The following is a 17,959-nucleotide window of genomic DNA, read 5'->3' as shown; positions in this document are numbered from 1 at the left end:
TACCGCACATCTAAAGAGTTAACAGCAAACATGTCCCATGACAACACTTCCTGACTATCCTCAAAGTATGATAAAGGCTCAAATCACCATATGCATCAAAGTCCAAATCTATACAATATAAAGTGCAGCTCTTCACGCAGGTCAGGACGGCGACATTGATGCATTGATGTGGATGGTCATTTGATTTGCTCTAATGACAAAGCTTTAAAAAATCAAAAATCGCTGACATGAAGTGTTGTCATAGGGAACAAAAGTAGAAAAGCTGCAGAACATAACTATACTTTTTATATGACCCTATTGAGAGTTCTTCTGAACACTACCGCATACAGGACTCACCATATGAAGCACAGGGTGTAAGGCCACAGTGAAATCTTCCCTCGTGTCGTATCTCTCCGAGCTTATTAACTTTTCAAGGACAGACTAGAAAAGAAGGAGTTAAATTAGTATCCACCGCAGGGGCACAGCATGCGTGCTCAGCACCTGGGGCTTGCCAAGTATTCTCCCCCTCCCCCACCCAACTAATTGATTATTAGATATAAAATTTAAAAATTAAATTATGGTTTTTTTTTTACTTTTATTTTTTTTTTTAAGTACTTTTATTTTTTTCTTACTAGAACCACAACTTCAATTCTCCAAAAAGTTGGGACCTTGTAAAATGTAAAGAAAATAAGAATGCGATGATTTAGACATTTTTCCATTTAACTTGAAAGAATTAGCTGATTTAGAAATTGATGGCAGCGACACATTTCAAAAAAGTAATGTAGGGTTCACAAAAGGCTGTAAAAGTAAAAGGTACTAATTTAAAACAGTCACGTGACTGTATAAAAAAAATATTGTTAGAGAGGCAGAGTCTCCCAGAAGCAAAGATGGTCGGAAGTCACCGATCTGTGAACAACAGCGTGTAAATATTGTGCAACAATTTCAGGAAAATACTCCTCGCAGTAAAATTGCAAAGATTTTGAATATCCCACCATCTATAGTATATACCGTAATATTATCAAAAGATTCAGAGATTCTGGAGAAATCCATGTGCACCAGTTACAGGGCTGACAGTCAGTATTGGATGCTCATGGTCTCCAGGCTCTCAGGAGATGCTGCATTAACTACAGACAAATCACTGCATGGACTCAGGAAAACTTCCAGAAATAATTGTCTGGTGATCACAGATTGTTGTACAATCCACAAATGCAAGTAAAATTCTATCATGCAATGAAGATGCAGAATATCAGCACAAACTAGAAACATTGGCGTCCTCGCTGGGCCTTGGGTCTTACAAGGCAAAATTAAAAACAGTTCTGTGTGTCAAGGAACCAAAATGTAAGATTCTTTGTGGAAACCCTGGACACAGTGTCCTGCAGACTCAGGAGGAGAAGGACAATCCCGCTTGTTATTGGTGAGAGGGATTATCCAGCTTGTTATTGAAGAGGGACCATCCAGCTTGTTATCGAAGAGAGATGGACCATCCAGCTTGTTATCGAAGAGCGATGGACCATCCAGCTTGTTATCGAAGAGAGATGGACCATCCAGCTTGTTATCGAAGAGAGATGGACCATCCAGCTTTTTATAGAGGAGAGGAACAATCCAGCTGGTAATCGAGGAGAGGAACTATCCAGCTTATCAAGGAGAGGGAACATCCAGCTTGTTCTCAAAGAGAGGGACCATCCAGCTTGTTATTGAGGAGAGGGACGATCCAGCTGGTTATCGAGGAGAGGGGCTATACAGCCTGTTATCGAGGAGAGGGACTATCCAACTGGTTATCACAGACAGGAAACATCCACCTTGTTATCAAAGAGAGGGACATCCAGCTTGTTATCAAGGAGACGGACAATCCAGCTAGTTACCAAGGAGAGGGACTGTCCAGCATGTTATCGAGGAGAGGGACTATCCAACTGGTTATGGCAGAGAGGGACCATCCAGCTTGTTATCAAAGAGAGGTACCATCCAGCTGGTTATCGAGGAGAGGGACTATCCAACTGGTTATCACAGACAGGAAACATCTAGCTTGTTATCAAGGAGAGGGACAATCCAGCTAGTTATCAAGGAGAGGGTCCGTCCAGCTTGTTATCGAAGAGAAGGACCATCCAGCTAGTTATCAAGGAGAGGGACTGTCCAGCTTGTTATCGAAGAGAGGGACCATCCAGCTTGTTATCAGTGCATAGTTCTGCATCTTTTTTGGTTGAGGGCATTAGTACCTATAACAGGGGCAGGTCACACATGAAAGGTGCCATCAATGCTGGGCAGTATATAGAGGTGATAGAACAACATCTGCTCCATCCAAGGTTTTGTATATTTCGGCAAGACAATGGTAAACCACATTCTGCATCCATTGCAACATCCTAACTACACAGAAGAAGAGATCGGAGGATGAACCGGCCGTCCTCAGTCCGGACTTTTCACTAATAGAAAACATTTGTTTCATTATCAAACGAAACCTCCGGTAATAATTTTCCGAACTGATGAGCAGCAAGAATCCAACATCAGACAAGAAGGGGACAACGTTCCTCTCCCAAAACTCCAGCATTTGTCTCCTCACTTCCCAGACAGTTATAGAAAATAAAATAAAAAAAATAGTGGATGCTGCACAATGGTGAACACGGCCGGGCACCTCTGTTCGGAGATAAGCTGCTGCCAACAATTACTGTAATTTTTTAAAATGAAATGGAAAAATGTCCGACGTTCAACTTCCGATCTGTGATCTATGATCCATGGTGCATAAAGTCTGAGAGTTTTCCAAATCATTGCGTTCGTGTTTTCTTTACAACTTTTCTGGAATTGGAGTAGCATTTCATGACCCTAAACCTAACCCTCTCACTGCCACCACCCGTATCCCTAATCATAGTCCCAGTCTAAATCCTAAATCTGCGGAGAGTTAGAGAAATGATTCACAACTAACGTTCACTATGAAGTTCGTTGTTTTTGTTTTTTTGGTTTTCTTTGTACAGGAGACACTTTTATTATGAGAGTGAAAGAATCTAGAAATGTTCTGGATACGTTTCTATCACTTTCTTGTCAAATTTATAGGTGTTGTCCCATTATCATTATATATCCGCAATAAATGGGGAAATTTGATTACTGGGGTCCGATTCCTAGGAGCCCACTGAGCAGTACTGAGCATGTGCGACCATAGATAGTGAATGGCCGTGGTCACACCTGAGCTCAACCACCAGTGGTCCCGCTAGTAGACCTTATAGCAAGCGCTCCATTAATTCGATGGCACACCTGTAGGTCTCCGCACATGTTACAAAATGACTTCGTTCTAGAAGAAGACAATGGACTTGGTCTTGAGATGTTCGGATTAAAGGAATGAATATTATCTCCAGCAGCTCCGATGCTGCAGAGAATGGCGGAGGAGGCTTTATCTCCGCAGGATGGTGGAATTCTGGATACATAGATCTTGTGCAATGTATTATGTGATAATGGGAGGCCAGAGAGCATGCTGATGGGAGTAGTCCTTGATTCAGTCAAGGGATCAGATATGGCTAGAATAGCAATGAACGACACAATTTGGGGAGAAGAACCCTCAGAATAAAGTTACCCATTCACTATCCTCTGTGGATGCCCCATGAACGAGGATGAGTGTGAAAACAATTGGATCGGGCATATTGAAATCCAACAGCCCCATCCTTCTTATCTTCAGTCGGGGACAGGTAGGCAGCACTATATACAGTACATTAGATGGTTCACGGGTCCTACTGACATTTGGGCCGACATTATTCTCTAAGGCCACTAAAGCAGCTCTGCTTGCTGTGAGTGAATTGGAACATTCACTTTAGTTGATTCTCACAATTGTATCCAGTCCAGACAATCTCTAAGCTGCTTGGTTCCAGACTGATACATTGTAGCTGCACTGATACATTGTAACAAACCATCAGGAGAGAACTGTGCGGCTGCCATGTTCGGACCGCACCTATGAGGTCTCCGATGGGGTTCATGCCCCCGAAACCATCTGCCACGTTCTGATATACTGAAACGTTTTTCTCACCTGGAAGGAGAAACGGAACATGGCCTTATTGAAGTCGGACGGTTTACTGAAGCACTCACAGGATTTCCTGAAATACAGCAAATGTGGAAACCATCAGCAGGCAGGCACCAGGGGTTAGGTGTAGAGATGGGTTGCAGAAGGTTGTGGTTAAATGGAAATAATGCTGAATACATTTGTGATTTCTTTGTTTTACTTTTCCTGTTCAATTACAACATATTCTACACTCCAGAGCTGCATGCATAATTCTGCTCGTCAAAGGTTATAATAAAGGGGGTCCATTGTTTTTGACAGATGCATAAAATATTCATTAGTTTTCCAGCTTCTGAGACCAAAGAGTTCAGCTGTAACCTAGGCTAATATGTAGCAGCAAGTGTTCAATTTTCCTGCAGCGCCTCTACAGGGAAAATGAAGTATTACAAGGTGACACTGAAATCAGCCTGTCTTCCCAAGTGATACGGATCGGCGGAGTGCGAATATGATTTAATTAGAGGAGGTCTGATAAGCGGAAGCAGACAGGTCCGGCACCGCTTATCTCCGAGGAAAACAAAGGGTCTAATTAACTGTTAATTGTCAGTGAATATTATGGAAAATGACAGCATCGGAAATCTCTGCCCATCCCCATAACGATCTGGAGACTGTAACTCACCTGATCTCTGCATTCTCGGGACGGGACAGGTAGAGGCCACTCAGCAACGTTAAATCCACCAGACTGATAAATGTTTTTGGAAGCTTTAGAAAAAATAAAATTAGAATGTTAGTGTACGTCAATATTAATCCAGATTACGTTCAGTTCATTTTAATCTTGTGCAGAAATTACATCTACCTGTCCTGGAAACCATCAGCAAGCAGGCTGGCAACTAAAAACACATCATCTGCTATATTGTTCCGACTATGGCTAATGTTAACATGTGACTACCTGAGACTTGTTAGTCTCTGAACATCCAAAAGGTCAGAAGAACTTCTGAATCGTTAGTACTGCCCCTTTCACAAGGAGGCACCATTATGCACTCAAAGTACTGCTTGCTGATGGTTTCCACAAAGATGTAAGAGTGGCCATACTGTAATGTTTATTTCTTTATCAAATAATAAGACAAAACTTATCCAATGATGATTCATCTGGGGGATAGTGGATACGTGGGAAGGAACATTGCCAATGGTGATGCCAGTAGGTATACAGTGAATGTACAGACAGTATATACATAGAGGGAATATGTGACCTTCTGCCATTCACCTGTTCATGTAAATAGTCCAAAGCCGCAGTCAGCTCTATTATCGTGTTTTCTGTGTGATCTTCCTGTAGGAAATGAAAAATAAAATATTTCAAGTGAAAAGTATTAATTTTAAAGGGAAAGTTCAACATTTTATTTTTAAATCTCAAGTAGATCCAGAATTAAAATTTTAAACTATTTTTATACTGTTTAAAGCTTTTTTTTCTATTACACGTCTACAAATCCCCTGTAAACATATGCATTTTTGTTATAAAAATGTATTACATGTAACCACCACTAGAGGGAGCTCCAGTGCTAAATAAATACTTAATATAGTAAGCTCCTAACTCCTTCTAGTGGTGGCTGTAGGCAATTACAATTTTATTATAAATGTTTTGTTTATTTAGGGGATATGGAGTTTTGTATCAGAACAAAATGTAAAATAAACCAGCTCAGACTAAATAGAGACCAGTTCGGGTATCCCATGAGACACAAGAATTATCTGCTAGTCTGGCTTTAAAGAAAACTGGGAGACAACCCACAATAAAACCAATAATGAAGGCTTTTAAATAGTGGTCATTCAACATCTTTGACCTGGAAGCAAAGATTCCTGACACACCTTCAAGACTGCAGACTCTTGGTGGCAGATATATAGACGACGTTTTATCATTTTGCAATCTAAGCTCTCATGTTTACAGAAATCTCCTAACTCCCCCTAGTGGTGGCTGCAGAATATGTAGGGGATTTATGGGTTTGCATCAGAAACATGTAGCTCTGACCATTGTAGCAATGTATTATAAAATGAAACACCACAGATTAAACAGGGACTAATGAGAAATAAGAATGATCTACTAATCTGGCTTTTCTGTGTGACAACCCCTATGTTATCAGCAGTGATGGCCTCTAATAATTTTCATCATCTTTGACCAGTAGTTGGAGGCCAAGATCCCCCCGACACATTGGAGCCTCGAGACACTCGGTCGCAGATATATCGACGACGTTTTATCACTTAGTGATTTGTCTGATGTTATCTGTGTGTTCTGTGGATGCCGTTACATAATTAGATCCATCGTTCTGAAAATTGTTCTGTTCCCTTCCAAGATTGATTGCAGCACAGCGCAGAGATGTGTCTCGATATAGTAGATCATATTATGGAACAGGGTTTTATGTTATTAAAGGCTATGAAACAATGATAGCACCAGGTTTCTAATGAAAAAATGCACCCCAGATCATTTTTCGGGTTCCCCATATGTCTGGACACAGTATACATATCAAAACATTGGCAGATGTTGGTGAAAGAAGGGTTGAATCTGCTAGATGTTAACGTGTCCGTTCCTTTTGTTTTCGGGGGAGATACGTAAATGTCAGAAATGTCTGACAACAGCAAATTTCCCTCTTCCTATTAAGCATCAGCCAAACATTTGGGGTTAATGGGTGGGAAACAGGACCCTCAACAATTATTTAGGGTGAAGGACATCTACAAAGAGTGTTTCCATCGCTGGAGTACCCAACACACCCGAGCATTACACAGTTGTCCCATTGTAAGAATTGTGTAATACTTCGTTTCTCCTGCGGAGGTGCTGCAGGGAAACTGAACACTTGTTGGATTCTCCCACAAGTTACAATGTATCACTAGGGGTCATAGTAGCCGTCGGCCTAACGTTAAAGAGAGATAGCACAAAGTGGACATTATTTATACTCATAAACCATTCAGTTTATTTATTTTATGGCCCCAGTTAATATTAGGGCCCCCCTCGCTTTCCTCTATCATTACCATCACAATAATGACTATATTCAGACAAACTTTATATAAAAAAAGTCTCCTGTATACCTGAACGCAGAAACCACAAGGATCCTCAGCGGCCACAAAAATCAAGATCATCTTCCAGTCATCGGCGAAAGACACGGTCTGAGGATCAGAAAGGGTTAATGTTATCTTATGAACAAAAAAGGTCCTGTCCATCTTCGGAATAAGCTATGGCACCCTGCATAAGCCCAGTCACCGAATATTAAAGAACGTGGACTTATTAAAGGGAATTTATTTTTGCCTAAATTCATGTATTTTAGGCTAAAAATGCATTTATGTTTCATTACAAATTTTGCACCGTTTGACAAATAAATGCTCCTTGTTTCCCTGCACAGTTCTGACTGCTGGATGAGTGCACTGAGAATACTTCAGTGAGCTTTTTTTTTGGCATATGTAACTCTTTTATCAATCTTTTTCTGAGCTCTTCTCAACTGATTTATGACCACATCAAAGATCAGCTCAACTTTGATGTGGTCTGCAGTTATAAATGACAACGAGAAGATTGGGTTCACATTATGAACCTCCTCTACGCAGGGAATTATGTCTCCACACCCAAAAATGATTTGTAAGTGTACCCGTGATGTTTCCATTCACCGAAGTCAAATTTTGACGTCCTCTCTGACAGTTTGCCCCTGTTTTGTGGCACACGGACATCGCCCAGAAAGGAGGTCAAACAGACTCTGACGTTTTATCTTTTGGACTCCTCTTTACTTCATTGTAGCAAATGAAAATAATAGGGGGCCACGTCTAAATTTTGGGGGTCTGCATTCGTCCGCTCCCCATGGAATATGGAGAGCGTGAACCCAGCCTGACAATGATTTATTATGGAATTTTACACAATTTTTTTGGTTTTACCCGTGTAAAGAGGCAGTAAGGAGAAGAAAAAGGAGGAGATGAAAAAGTAAAACAAAAAGTAAGATAAAAAGAACAGATAAAGAAGAGAGAGAGAAGAAGAAAATATTTATTTTAAAAAGAAAACCTATCAGTGATAAACAGTGAAATAAAATAAAGAAGTAGAAAAATTGTGAGTGGAAAGGAAAAAAATAGAAGGAACAAGAAGAAGAAGAAGAAGAAGAAAAGGAAAAACAAACAACTAAAGATAATAAAAGATAAGGAAGAGGAAAAAAGCAAAATAAAAAAAGAGTCGAATAAAAAGAGGAAAAGAACAAACGGTGGTAAAAAAGGAAAACGACGTGGTCACGACAGGAAACACAGACCCCATGATAGTCAACAGGGTCCCGGACGCTGAGGTCGTAGGGACGGCTGAAGTCCTTTACTAAACTTAGAATTAACCCAATGTGGCCGGAAATCTGCAGGATTAACTATAGCACAACTGGAGCTGGAGAACGAAGCCATCGCCCTGCAGCCCGAGAGCCGGGTCACTCACCGCACTCTGCTTCAGACTCTCCACCAGATTCTCGGCTTCGCCCACCAGGTTCCTATAAGACAGGCACCAATATAAGTCATGTAGGATAGGAAGCCCTGTATGATTAGCAATGGCTCCTTTATACTTACTTAGTCGGTGAAACATTGAATATCGAGGAATGCAATTTTTTCCCGACAGCTATAGGAGAGAAATATAAAGTGGAGATGATATTTATAATAAATGTTATAGAATAATTATAGATCTTGCACCTGATTACAAAGTATCTACTTTGATATTATGTTTCGGTTTCTTTTCTCTTTCACCCCCATACTACTTTCCTTCTTACAATCTCCTGCAATCCCTCCTCCTAGTAAGGAACTAGTCATTTCTTCCTCCATACTCCCCAGCCATCTCACCTTCCCCTCAGAACTGTTCCTCCACATACAATCCTTTTTCTCCAGACACACACGGCCGCATCATGTCCTATCCTGCTCCCACCTTCTAATGATCTGTCTGTTACTCCTCATTGCTGGTGACATATCCCCAAATCCCGTCCCTCCTCAATTCATCCCCACACTCGTTTCTAACCCCCTGCCACGATCCTCCGCATGTTTTCCCAACCACGACAACCTCATAACCATTCATCCAGCCCCCACTCCCCAGCTCCCCCTACTTGGAGCACTATGGAACGCACGCTCCATCTGCAACAAACTGACATTTATCCATGACCTCTTCATCACCAACAAACTCTCCTTCCTCGGCCTCACTGAAACCTGGCTCACCCCCTCTGACTCGGCCTCTCCAGCTGCGCTCTCCTATGGCGGATTCCACCTCTCTCACACCCCTCGCCCCAGCAACAAACGCGGTGGAGGAGTTGGCTTGCTCCTGTCCGACACCTGCTCCTTTACTCCAATCCCGCTACCACCCTCCGCTACTCTTCCCTCGTTTGAGGTGCACTCTGTCCGCATCTATACCCCCTCCAACCTCCAGCTGGCTGTCATCTACCGCCCCCCAGAACTAGCCATCTCCACCTTTCTCGACCACTTCACCACCTGGCTACTTCATTTCCTCTCTGTTGACATCCCCACTATCATCATGGGTGATTTCAATGTCCCCATTGACACTTTCACCTCAGCTACCTCTAAACTTTTATCACTGACTGCCTCCTTTGGCCTCACTCAATGGTCCTCTGAGGCCACTCACAAAGATGGCCACACGCTGGACCTCATTTTCACCCGCCTCTGCTCCCTTACTAATCTCACTAACACACCCCTCCCCCTGTCTGACCACAACCTACTGACATTCTCGTCCCTCTCCTCTCCTAGTGTGCAACCCCCACTCCACAAACTCACTCACCCTCACAGAAATCTCAAACATCTCAACTTACAATCACTCTCTGAGTCCCTTCTCCCTCTCACAGACATAGCTTCCCTTCATGACACAGATGCTGCTGCCACTTTTTATAACACCACAATAACAACAACACTCGATTCGGCCGCCCCACTCATGCATAGTAAAACTCGTACAATTAACAGGCAGCCCTGGCTGACCAGCCTGACCAAAGAATTGAGACGGGCTTCCAGGATTGCTGAGCGGAGATGGAAGCGATCCCACTCTGCCGACCACTTCACTGCATACAAGCAGTCCCTCGCCAGCTTCAAGTCTGCGCTCACTGCCGCAAAACAAACTTACTTCTCATCCCTCATATCCTCCCTGTCCCACAACCCTAAACAGCTTTTCAACACTTTCAATTCTCTACTCCGTCCCCCCGCACCTCCTCCCTCCCCCCTCAGTTCTGCTGATGACTTCGCCTCTTTCTTTAAACAGAAGATCGATACGATCAGAGAAAGCTTTGGCCCACAGCGCCCACTACCCCTCTTAGCTGCTCAACCCTGCTCCTCCAAAACCAGCTTCTCCACCATGACAGAAGATCAGCTCTCCACCCTCCTGTCAAGATCACACCTCACCACCTGCACGCTTGACCCGCTCCCATCCCACCTCATCCCTAACCTTTCCACGGTCTTCATCCCAACCCTAACACACCTCTTCAACCTCTCACTCACAACAGGTGTCTTTCCCTCATCCTTCAAGCATGCCAAGATCACACCCATCCTCAAAAAGCCCTCCCTCGACCCATCCTCTGTGTCTAGCTATCGCCCAATATCTCTTCTCCCTTATGCCTCCAAATTGCTGGAGCAACACGTCCATCTTGAACTGTCCTCCCACTTCTCCTCCTGCTCCCTCTTTGATCGGTTACAATCAGGCTTCCGTTCCCATCACTCAACTGAAACTGCCCTAACTAAAGTCACCAATGACCTACTAACTGCCAGGAGCAAGCGACACTACTCTGTCCTCCTTCTCCTGGACTTGTCTTCTGCTTTTGACACTGTTGACCACTCCCTTTTGCTACAAATCCTCTCATCCCTTGGCATCACAGACTTGGCCCTTTCCTGGATCTCGTCATATCTGACAGACCGAACATTCAGTGTCTCCCTCCCCCACACCACCTCCTCACTTCGCCCCTTGTCAGTCGGTGTTCCTCAAGGCTCTGTTCTAGGACCCCTACTCTTCTCCATCTACACTTTCGGCCTGCTCATAGAATCCCACGGTATGCAGTACCATCTCTACGCTGACGACACGCAGATCTACCTCTCCGGACCTGACCTCTCCTCCTTGCTTACCAAAATCCCGCACTGTCTGTCTGCCATTTCAGCCTTCTTTTCTGCTCGCTTTCTACAACTGAACATGGACAAAACAGAATTCATCATCTTTCCCCCATCTCACTCTACCCCTCCACCACATCTATCCATCAATGTCAATGGCTGCTCACTATCCCCAGTCCCACACGCCCGGTGCCTCGGGGTGATCCTCGACTCTGCCCTCTCTTTCAAGCCACATATCCAAGCCCTTGCCTCCTCCTGTCGTCTCAAACTCAAAAATATTTCCCGGATCCGTGCTTTCCTTGACCGCAACACTGCAAAAACGCTAGTGCATGCCCTTATCATCTCCCGCCTCGACTACTGCAACCTCCTACTCTCTGGACTCCCCTCTAGCACTCTGGCACCACTCCAATCCATCCTACACTCTGCTGCCCGACTAATCCACCTGTCCCCCCGCTATTCCCCAGCCTCTCCCCTGTGTCAAGCCCTTCACTGGCTTCCTATCGCCCAGAGACTCCAGTTCAAAACCCTCACACTGACATACAAAGCCATCCACAACCTGTCTCCTCCATACATCTGTGACATGGTCTCCCGGTACCTACCTACACGCGACCTCCGATCCTCCCAAGACCTCCTTCTCTACTCCCCTCTCATCTCTTCTTCCCATAACCGCATCCAAGACTTCTCCCGTGCTTCCCCCATACTCTGGAACTCTCTACCCCAACACATCACACTTGCGCCTACCATAGAAACCTTCAAAAAGAACCTGAAGACTCATCTCTTCCGACAAGCCTACAGCCTGCAGTGATCCTCAACCTACTGAACAGCCGCACAGCCAGCTCTTCCCTCTCCTAGTGTATCCTCACCCACCCCCTGCAGACTGTGAGCCCTCGCGGGCAGGGTCCTCCCTCCTTATGTACTCGTGTGCCTTGTTATCTGCTCATGTTTAATGTAATTGTCTATATTTGCCCCGTATTCACATGTAAAGCGCCATGGAATAAATGGCGCTATAAAAATGTATAATAATAAAAATAATAATATTATCAGAGCATAGGTTTCTCAATTCTACAGAGATAATGAACAAGTTACTCAAACTGTCACTAGCTGATGATCTGTTATAATCAGCAGCCATGTTGCTTCACATGCAGAAAATCTTGTGTACAGATTTATGCGACCCCTCCAGCCTAATATACAGATCTCATTTCAGCTTCCTCTGCCTACAACTCTGCTCCATACAAGTATTTGGCACCCATCAGCGGGGGACGTTCCCATTAGATCAACCCCTATTTTTTTTTGCTATGCTGTTTCCGCCCAATTATTTTTTTTTACATTGCTTTTATGTATATTACTACAGTTGGCGGGAGAGCAGTATAGCGAGGGGTTAGCAGCACCCAGGACATGCTAGTATTTTGCTAGCCCGTGAGCCGTTAGCGATCTTGGAGTCACTTCCTCCAGTCCAGGATTGTAACAACATGTGTTGTAATTGGAGGAAAGTATTAATTTAATCATAGTTTGCACTTTTACCTTTTAACATTTTTTTGCTTTTTTGCAAAAACTTTAAAAAAAATTAAAGGTATGCATTGTTATATTATTTTAAAATTTTATTCGATTTTTTGGTAACAATTCTATTACCCTAGCCCTAGACCTAAGCCTAACTTTAGCCCCAAGTCTAACTCTTACCCTAAACTAATCCATAGCCCTATACCTAGCTCCGTAGGGTTCGGAAAATGGGAGAATATAAAGATCAGTCAGGAAGCGTCACATTGTAACAACCCATCTGAAGATGAAAGTCGTGAATCTGATAACTGTAGCAGGTCTCCGTCTTATCACCCTCTTAGGCTGCTTTCACACATCAGGTTTTTTGCATCAGGCACAATCCGGCGAATGTTGGAAAAAACGGATTTGGCGCAGATTGTGAAAAACTGATGCGACGGATCCGGCTAGCTTATCTAGATTATTGGATAAAAAAAAATTTGGAGCATGCTCAGTTTAAGAAAAACGGAATCCGGTGCCGGAATCTGTCATTTTTCGGATCCGGCACCTTCCGGCTTCCATAGGCTTCCATTCTAGCAAACTTTTTCGCCGGAGATAAAAAACATTGCTATGAACGCTTTTTCCAGAAACCGGAAACGGCAGATTTGCCGGATCCGTTGAAAACCGGACGCAACGCAATGTCATCCGGCGCAATCCGGCTCTATTGCAAGCCACTGCTCTATTAGGAGCCTGATGTGTGAAAGTAGCTTTATTGTGTCACATAGGAGATAAGATATAAAGATACACTGGGCCATACTATATCGCTGTTCATACACAGAAAGGTGTCTCACTCACGTGCAACGATGAGGAAATCATTTCTACCAGATACAGAGAGTCCTTAACGCTGCTTTTAGGTTCAACATTATGAGCTGATTATTTCTTTATGGGGTTTGAAGGTCAGTGTTCTGACATACAGTGCCAAATCCCCTGCATTGAGTTCCATGACAAAATTGTATATCCCTGCAGCCGCCACTAGGGGGAGCTCACGTCATACTGTGATATCATTGAGCTCAGTGCGAACACAGTATACAGCACACTCCACAGCTCCCCCTAGTGGTGACTGCACAGATCTAAAATTCAACATCCAGGATCCTCAACCCTTATAATGATGAAATAAAAAATATATTCAGCACAGAATGTATATAATAAAACAATACAGCATATTCAGGATACCCTTTATTAAAGGGGTTGTACCAACATGTACAGTTATCACATAATAGCTGAGAACTCTTGGTTCTCTTGGTTTCTGACTGTAGGGACCCAACTGATCTCTGGAAGTAGGCAAGCATTTATGGGCTCGGTCTTGAGATCTTCAAGGCTCATTTCCCTAAATATCTGATTGCCATGTTATACCTGCAGTATAAAGCACAGGGGAGAGACCACATTCTACAGCTGAAGACTTGTTACAATGTTCCAGTAGAAGATGAATGTGTTGGCCGGGGGCACTTACATAATTCCGTGAACTGGCTGGCTCTCAGGAGAGTCTCTTCCAGGCCGCTAATAAAACAGTAATAAGGAAAGAGATGAGTTGGCCGCGCGCCCGCCGGCCATTATACCCAACCGTCACGATGTCTTTATCTGATAACGGCCGCGATTCGGGCTCTCATGTTTTATGGTCACATGTGATCACATCCCGATCACAGATCTGAACTCACCTTCGTACGAGATCCGCGCTGTGATCGTCGCCATCAGGTTTCTGTGAAGTTAAGAAGACATTATAATGTTATTACGGGCTGGCGGAGAGATGTCATAAAGGACGGAGAAATTGCAGCAATTTCTTCCTGAATGATTCCTCCTTGAATAGAGAAAAGAGAATCTCGGGGGTTTTGGGCAGATTCAATCGGTTCGGATAAAATCGGTATAGATTGAAAGTTCTTTATTATGCTCTCCGGACCCCAAAGTGTAATAACTAGAGGGGAAGGAAGGGGTTAAAAAACGACACATAACACTCACCTGTCCTCACCCGGCTCCTTACGACGCCGCAGCTACCTGGTCTCCGCATGGGTCAACGATGTGACCGGAACAACTGAAGACCCATGTGGAGGACCGAGGCGGATGACCTTAGACCAGATCTGTCGGGGCCCGAATACCTGGTACTCCCACTGATTACCTGTTACCAGGTCACACGGCCCCCAAAAATACACAGTGCACCGAGCCAGAACATCTCAGCTCCTTACACCATGTACTGGCCGTTTGTGGTACTGCAACTCAGCTGCTATTAAAGTGACTGGGGTCCGAGCTGCAGTACCGAGAACGGCCACTACACATAGTACGGCGGTGTAGTGTTCCAGATCCTTACAATCAGCTGATCGGTGGGGGCATCACAAGTGGGACTCGAGCTTATCTGATAATGATCCTGAAGAGTTCTCCAACCAATCTGGAGAAGGGTGGTCCTGGGATTGGAGATCAGATTTAGGCTATTTAGATTTAGGAGTTTTTTTCAAGGAGAAGAAACTAAACTGAGCCGAAATTCTCCAAATCCTCCTCCAAATCTCAAATCTTCAGTTACTGCTCCAAATACCCTGTGCACATAGACCAAGGAGGAACGTAGGGTAGAAGACCAGGTGCTCTAGATTACAGCTACGGTAGATATGGAGACTTCTGGAGGAAGCCAACACACATTAAAGCCATTCTCTAGAGAGCCACTCGTCTGGTTGAGATCTGTTGTTTAAGTTTGTGGGGTCCCGGCAATCAAAACCGAATAATTAATGATGGGAAGACCTCCTTAAAGGGATCCTGTCAGGTCCCCCAGTCTTTTTCACTCCCGATCATGTGCAGTGCAGGAAAGAAGCCACGTGCACGCGCGAGGTATGTATCGCGCAGGCGATGACGCCGGAGCTTGTAAGCCATGTTTTCACGCCCACAGTATAACATGCTAAGTGGGCCGATTAGTCTGGGGACACGGACGCCCCGCCGACTAGTTAAAGCCCTCATTTACATATCATAAATGGACTTTTGAAATACTTTTTGTAGACCTGTTCATGTGTGAAATGACTGTTAGGCAGGGAGTGTCTAGATGTAGACACAACTGCTTGTGGTTCTGGGGCACATGGGACCTGACAAGTTCCCCATTAAAAGATGTTGAAAATTGACAATAAAGAAGAGGGAAAAATATTGGGTATCAACGACAGGGAAGAACTTGACCAAATCTTTGACCAAATCAAGCCAAAGCGAAGATGGTGTAAGGTGCCCAATACATCTCCATAGTCTATGGGAAGACCCAGGACATTAGTTATGACAGTTGGAATGAAAAATGGGAGATGACAACGGTATGGATGCATCGTGAAGTTGTAGGACTCATGGTTGTTCTCGATCTGGTCAGGGATCCTTGTGTCTTCTCAAAAGTTGTCACCAAGTCCAAGGCTGAAAACCTCAAAACTGCCAATGGGTGATCTCTGCTCGGCTCAATTCAAGTGAAGCCTGACCCCAATATTCTCCCTCCATTAGGTGCTCAGGAAGCTAAGATATGAAAGGGTTTTTTTTCAGTGGGGTACTTAAACTCTGCAAAGTAGACAACCATGTAGGATACAAGAGATTTTGACTCATTGACCTTGCAGAAATGCTAATTCATGAGTCTCGGGACATCATTTCAGATTGACTTCATTGTCTTCATTGTTCCTTCTCACAATTTCCCTCGGGATCAATAAAGTGTATTGTATCGTATAAGAGCCTATCAAACAGATCTTCATATCTCAGCTTCCAGGAACTCTGAGACAGACAGGAGGATGGAGGTTTTTTCATATATTTTTGTAGACGGTACATTATCTACTGTACTTACAATTGTTAGTCTGCGAAGCGTGGAAATCACTTTAATGTCTGAAGGCATCAATGAATGAGCTGCAAAACACAAGGGAACATTCAGACGTGTGGACGAGGAGCAGAAATTCTCGGCTAACTTTCTGTCATTGAGTTATCATCAACTGTTACATTGAATCTAATAGTCCGAACATGTTCATCTGCCCGATCCTCATCGCCCCTGACGTCTGCCACTGGGTGAGAATCGGGAAGTCCCCGATCACAGTGCATTGGACGGTCGTATGGTCCCACTGAAGTTGTCACGTTTGCCGGCTCTACAACTGATGGCCAGCTAAAGTCCACTGTGACTTATGGGGGTCCTCCGATGATGAAGAGATATCAGAAATGGAGATCCCACCAATGAGTGAAATGGTGGTTCCCATTACATCTCTGAGATGGGACTCCGAGTCCCATGAACTTTAACGGAGACTGTCTCAAATGAAGGATAGTGATAAATGTATGATCAATGGGGAGTCCAGCTGAAGAGACCCCAATCATTGCCATGATTAGGGGTCACAAAGTCCACTCGTGAGTGGAGAGCAGTAGTATGTCCAACCACCACTCCTATGTGCAGCTAGTACAGCAGTGGCCGCACATGCTCATTACCGCTCCTAATACAACAGTGGCTGCACATGCTCATTACCACTTCTAATAGACCAGTGGCCACACATGCTCATTACCACTTCTAATAGACCAGTGGTCACACATGCTCATTACCACTCCTAATACAGCAGTGGTCGAACATGCTCATTACCACTCCTAATACAGCAGTGGCTGCACATGCTCATTACCACTTATAATAGACCAGTGGCCAAACATGCTCATTACCACTCCTAATACAGCAGTGGCCACACATGCTCATTACCACTCGTAAAACAGCAGTGGACTCACATGCTCATTATCACTACTAATACAGCAGTGGCCGCACATGCTCATTACCACTCCTAATACAGCAGTGGCTTCACATGTTCATTACCACTTTTTATAGACCAGTGGCCGCACATGTTCATTACCACTCCTAATACAGCAGTGGTTGAACATACTCATTACCACTCCTAATACAGCAGTGTCCGCACATGCTCATTACTACTCCTAATACAGCAGTGGCTGCACATGCTCATTACCACTTCTAATAGACCAGTGGCCAAACATGCTCATTACCACTTCTAATACAGCAGTGGCCGCACATGCTCATTACCACTCGTAAAACAGCAGTGGCCTCACATGCTCATTATCACTCCTAATACAGCAGTGGCCGCACATGCTCATTACCACTCCTAATACAGCAGTGGCTGCACATGTTCATTACCACTTTTTATAGACCAGTGGCCGCACATGTTCATTACCACTCCTAATACAGCAGTGGTTGAACATGCTCATTACCACTCCTAATACAGCAGTGGTCGAACATACTCATTACCACTTCCAATAGAGCAATGTCTGCACATGCTCATTACCACTCCTAATTCAGCAGTGGCCAAACATGATCATTACCACTTCCACTAGAGCAATGTCTGCACATGCTCATTACTGCTTCTAATACAGCAGTGGTCACACATGCTCATTAACACTCCTAATAGAGCAGTGTCCGCACATGCTCATTACCAC

At 44.1% G+C, this 17,959-nt stretch overlaps 1 protein-coding gene across 1 annotated transcript in view; it reads right to left on the bottom strand.

Annotated features, from left to right (window-relative positions):
- The window catches only part of PLB1 (phospholipase B1), a 126,319-nt gene that overhangs the window by 95,185 nt on the left and 13,175 nt on the right, over positions 1 to 17,959 (bottom strand). The window contains exons 4-13 of the mRNA XM_069768351.1: positions 16,335 to 16,393; positions 14,212 to 14,252; positions 14,007 to 14,053; positions 8,513 to 8,561; positions 8,385 to 8,436; positions 7,022 to 7,099; positions 5,214 to 5,276; positions 4,629 to 4,711; positions 3,983 to 4,049; positions 337 to 420 (exon numbers count right to left, since the gene is read on the bottom strand). Coding sequence (XP_069624452.1) covers positions 337 to 420; positions 3,983 to 4,049; positions 4,629 to 4,711; positions 5,214 to 5,276; positions 7,022 to 7,099; positions 8,385 to 8,436; positions 8,513 to 8,561; positions 14,007 to 14,053; positions 14,212 to 14,252; positions 16,335 to 16,393 — 623 coding nt within the window. The remainder of the gene's footprint in view (positions 1 to 336; positions 421 to 3,982; positions 4,050 to 4,628; positions 4,712 to 5,213; positions 5,277 to 7,021; positions 7,100 to 8,384; positions 8,437 to 8,512; positions 8,562 to 14,006; positions 14,054 to 14,211; positions 14,253 to 16,334; positions 16,394 to 17,959) is intronic.

This window comes from Ranitomeya imitator, chromosome 5 (genome assembly GCF_032444005.1).
Source record: "Ranitomeya imitator isolate aRanImi1 chromosome 5, aRanImi1.pri, whole genome shotgun sequence".
In the NCBI taxonomy this organism is placed as follows: Eukaryota; Metazoa; Chordata; class Amphibia; order Anura; family Dendrobatidae; genus Ranitomeya; species Ranitomeya imitator.
This window is presented reverse-complemented; position numbering and strand designations above follow the sequence as displayed.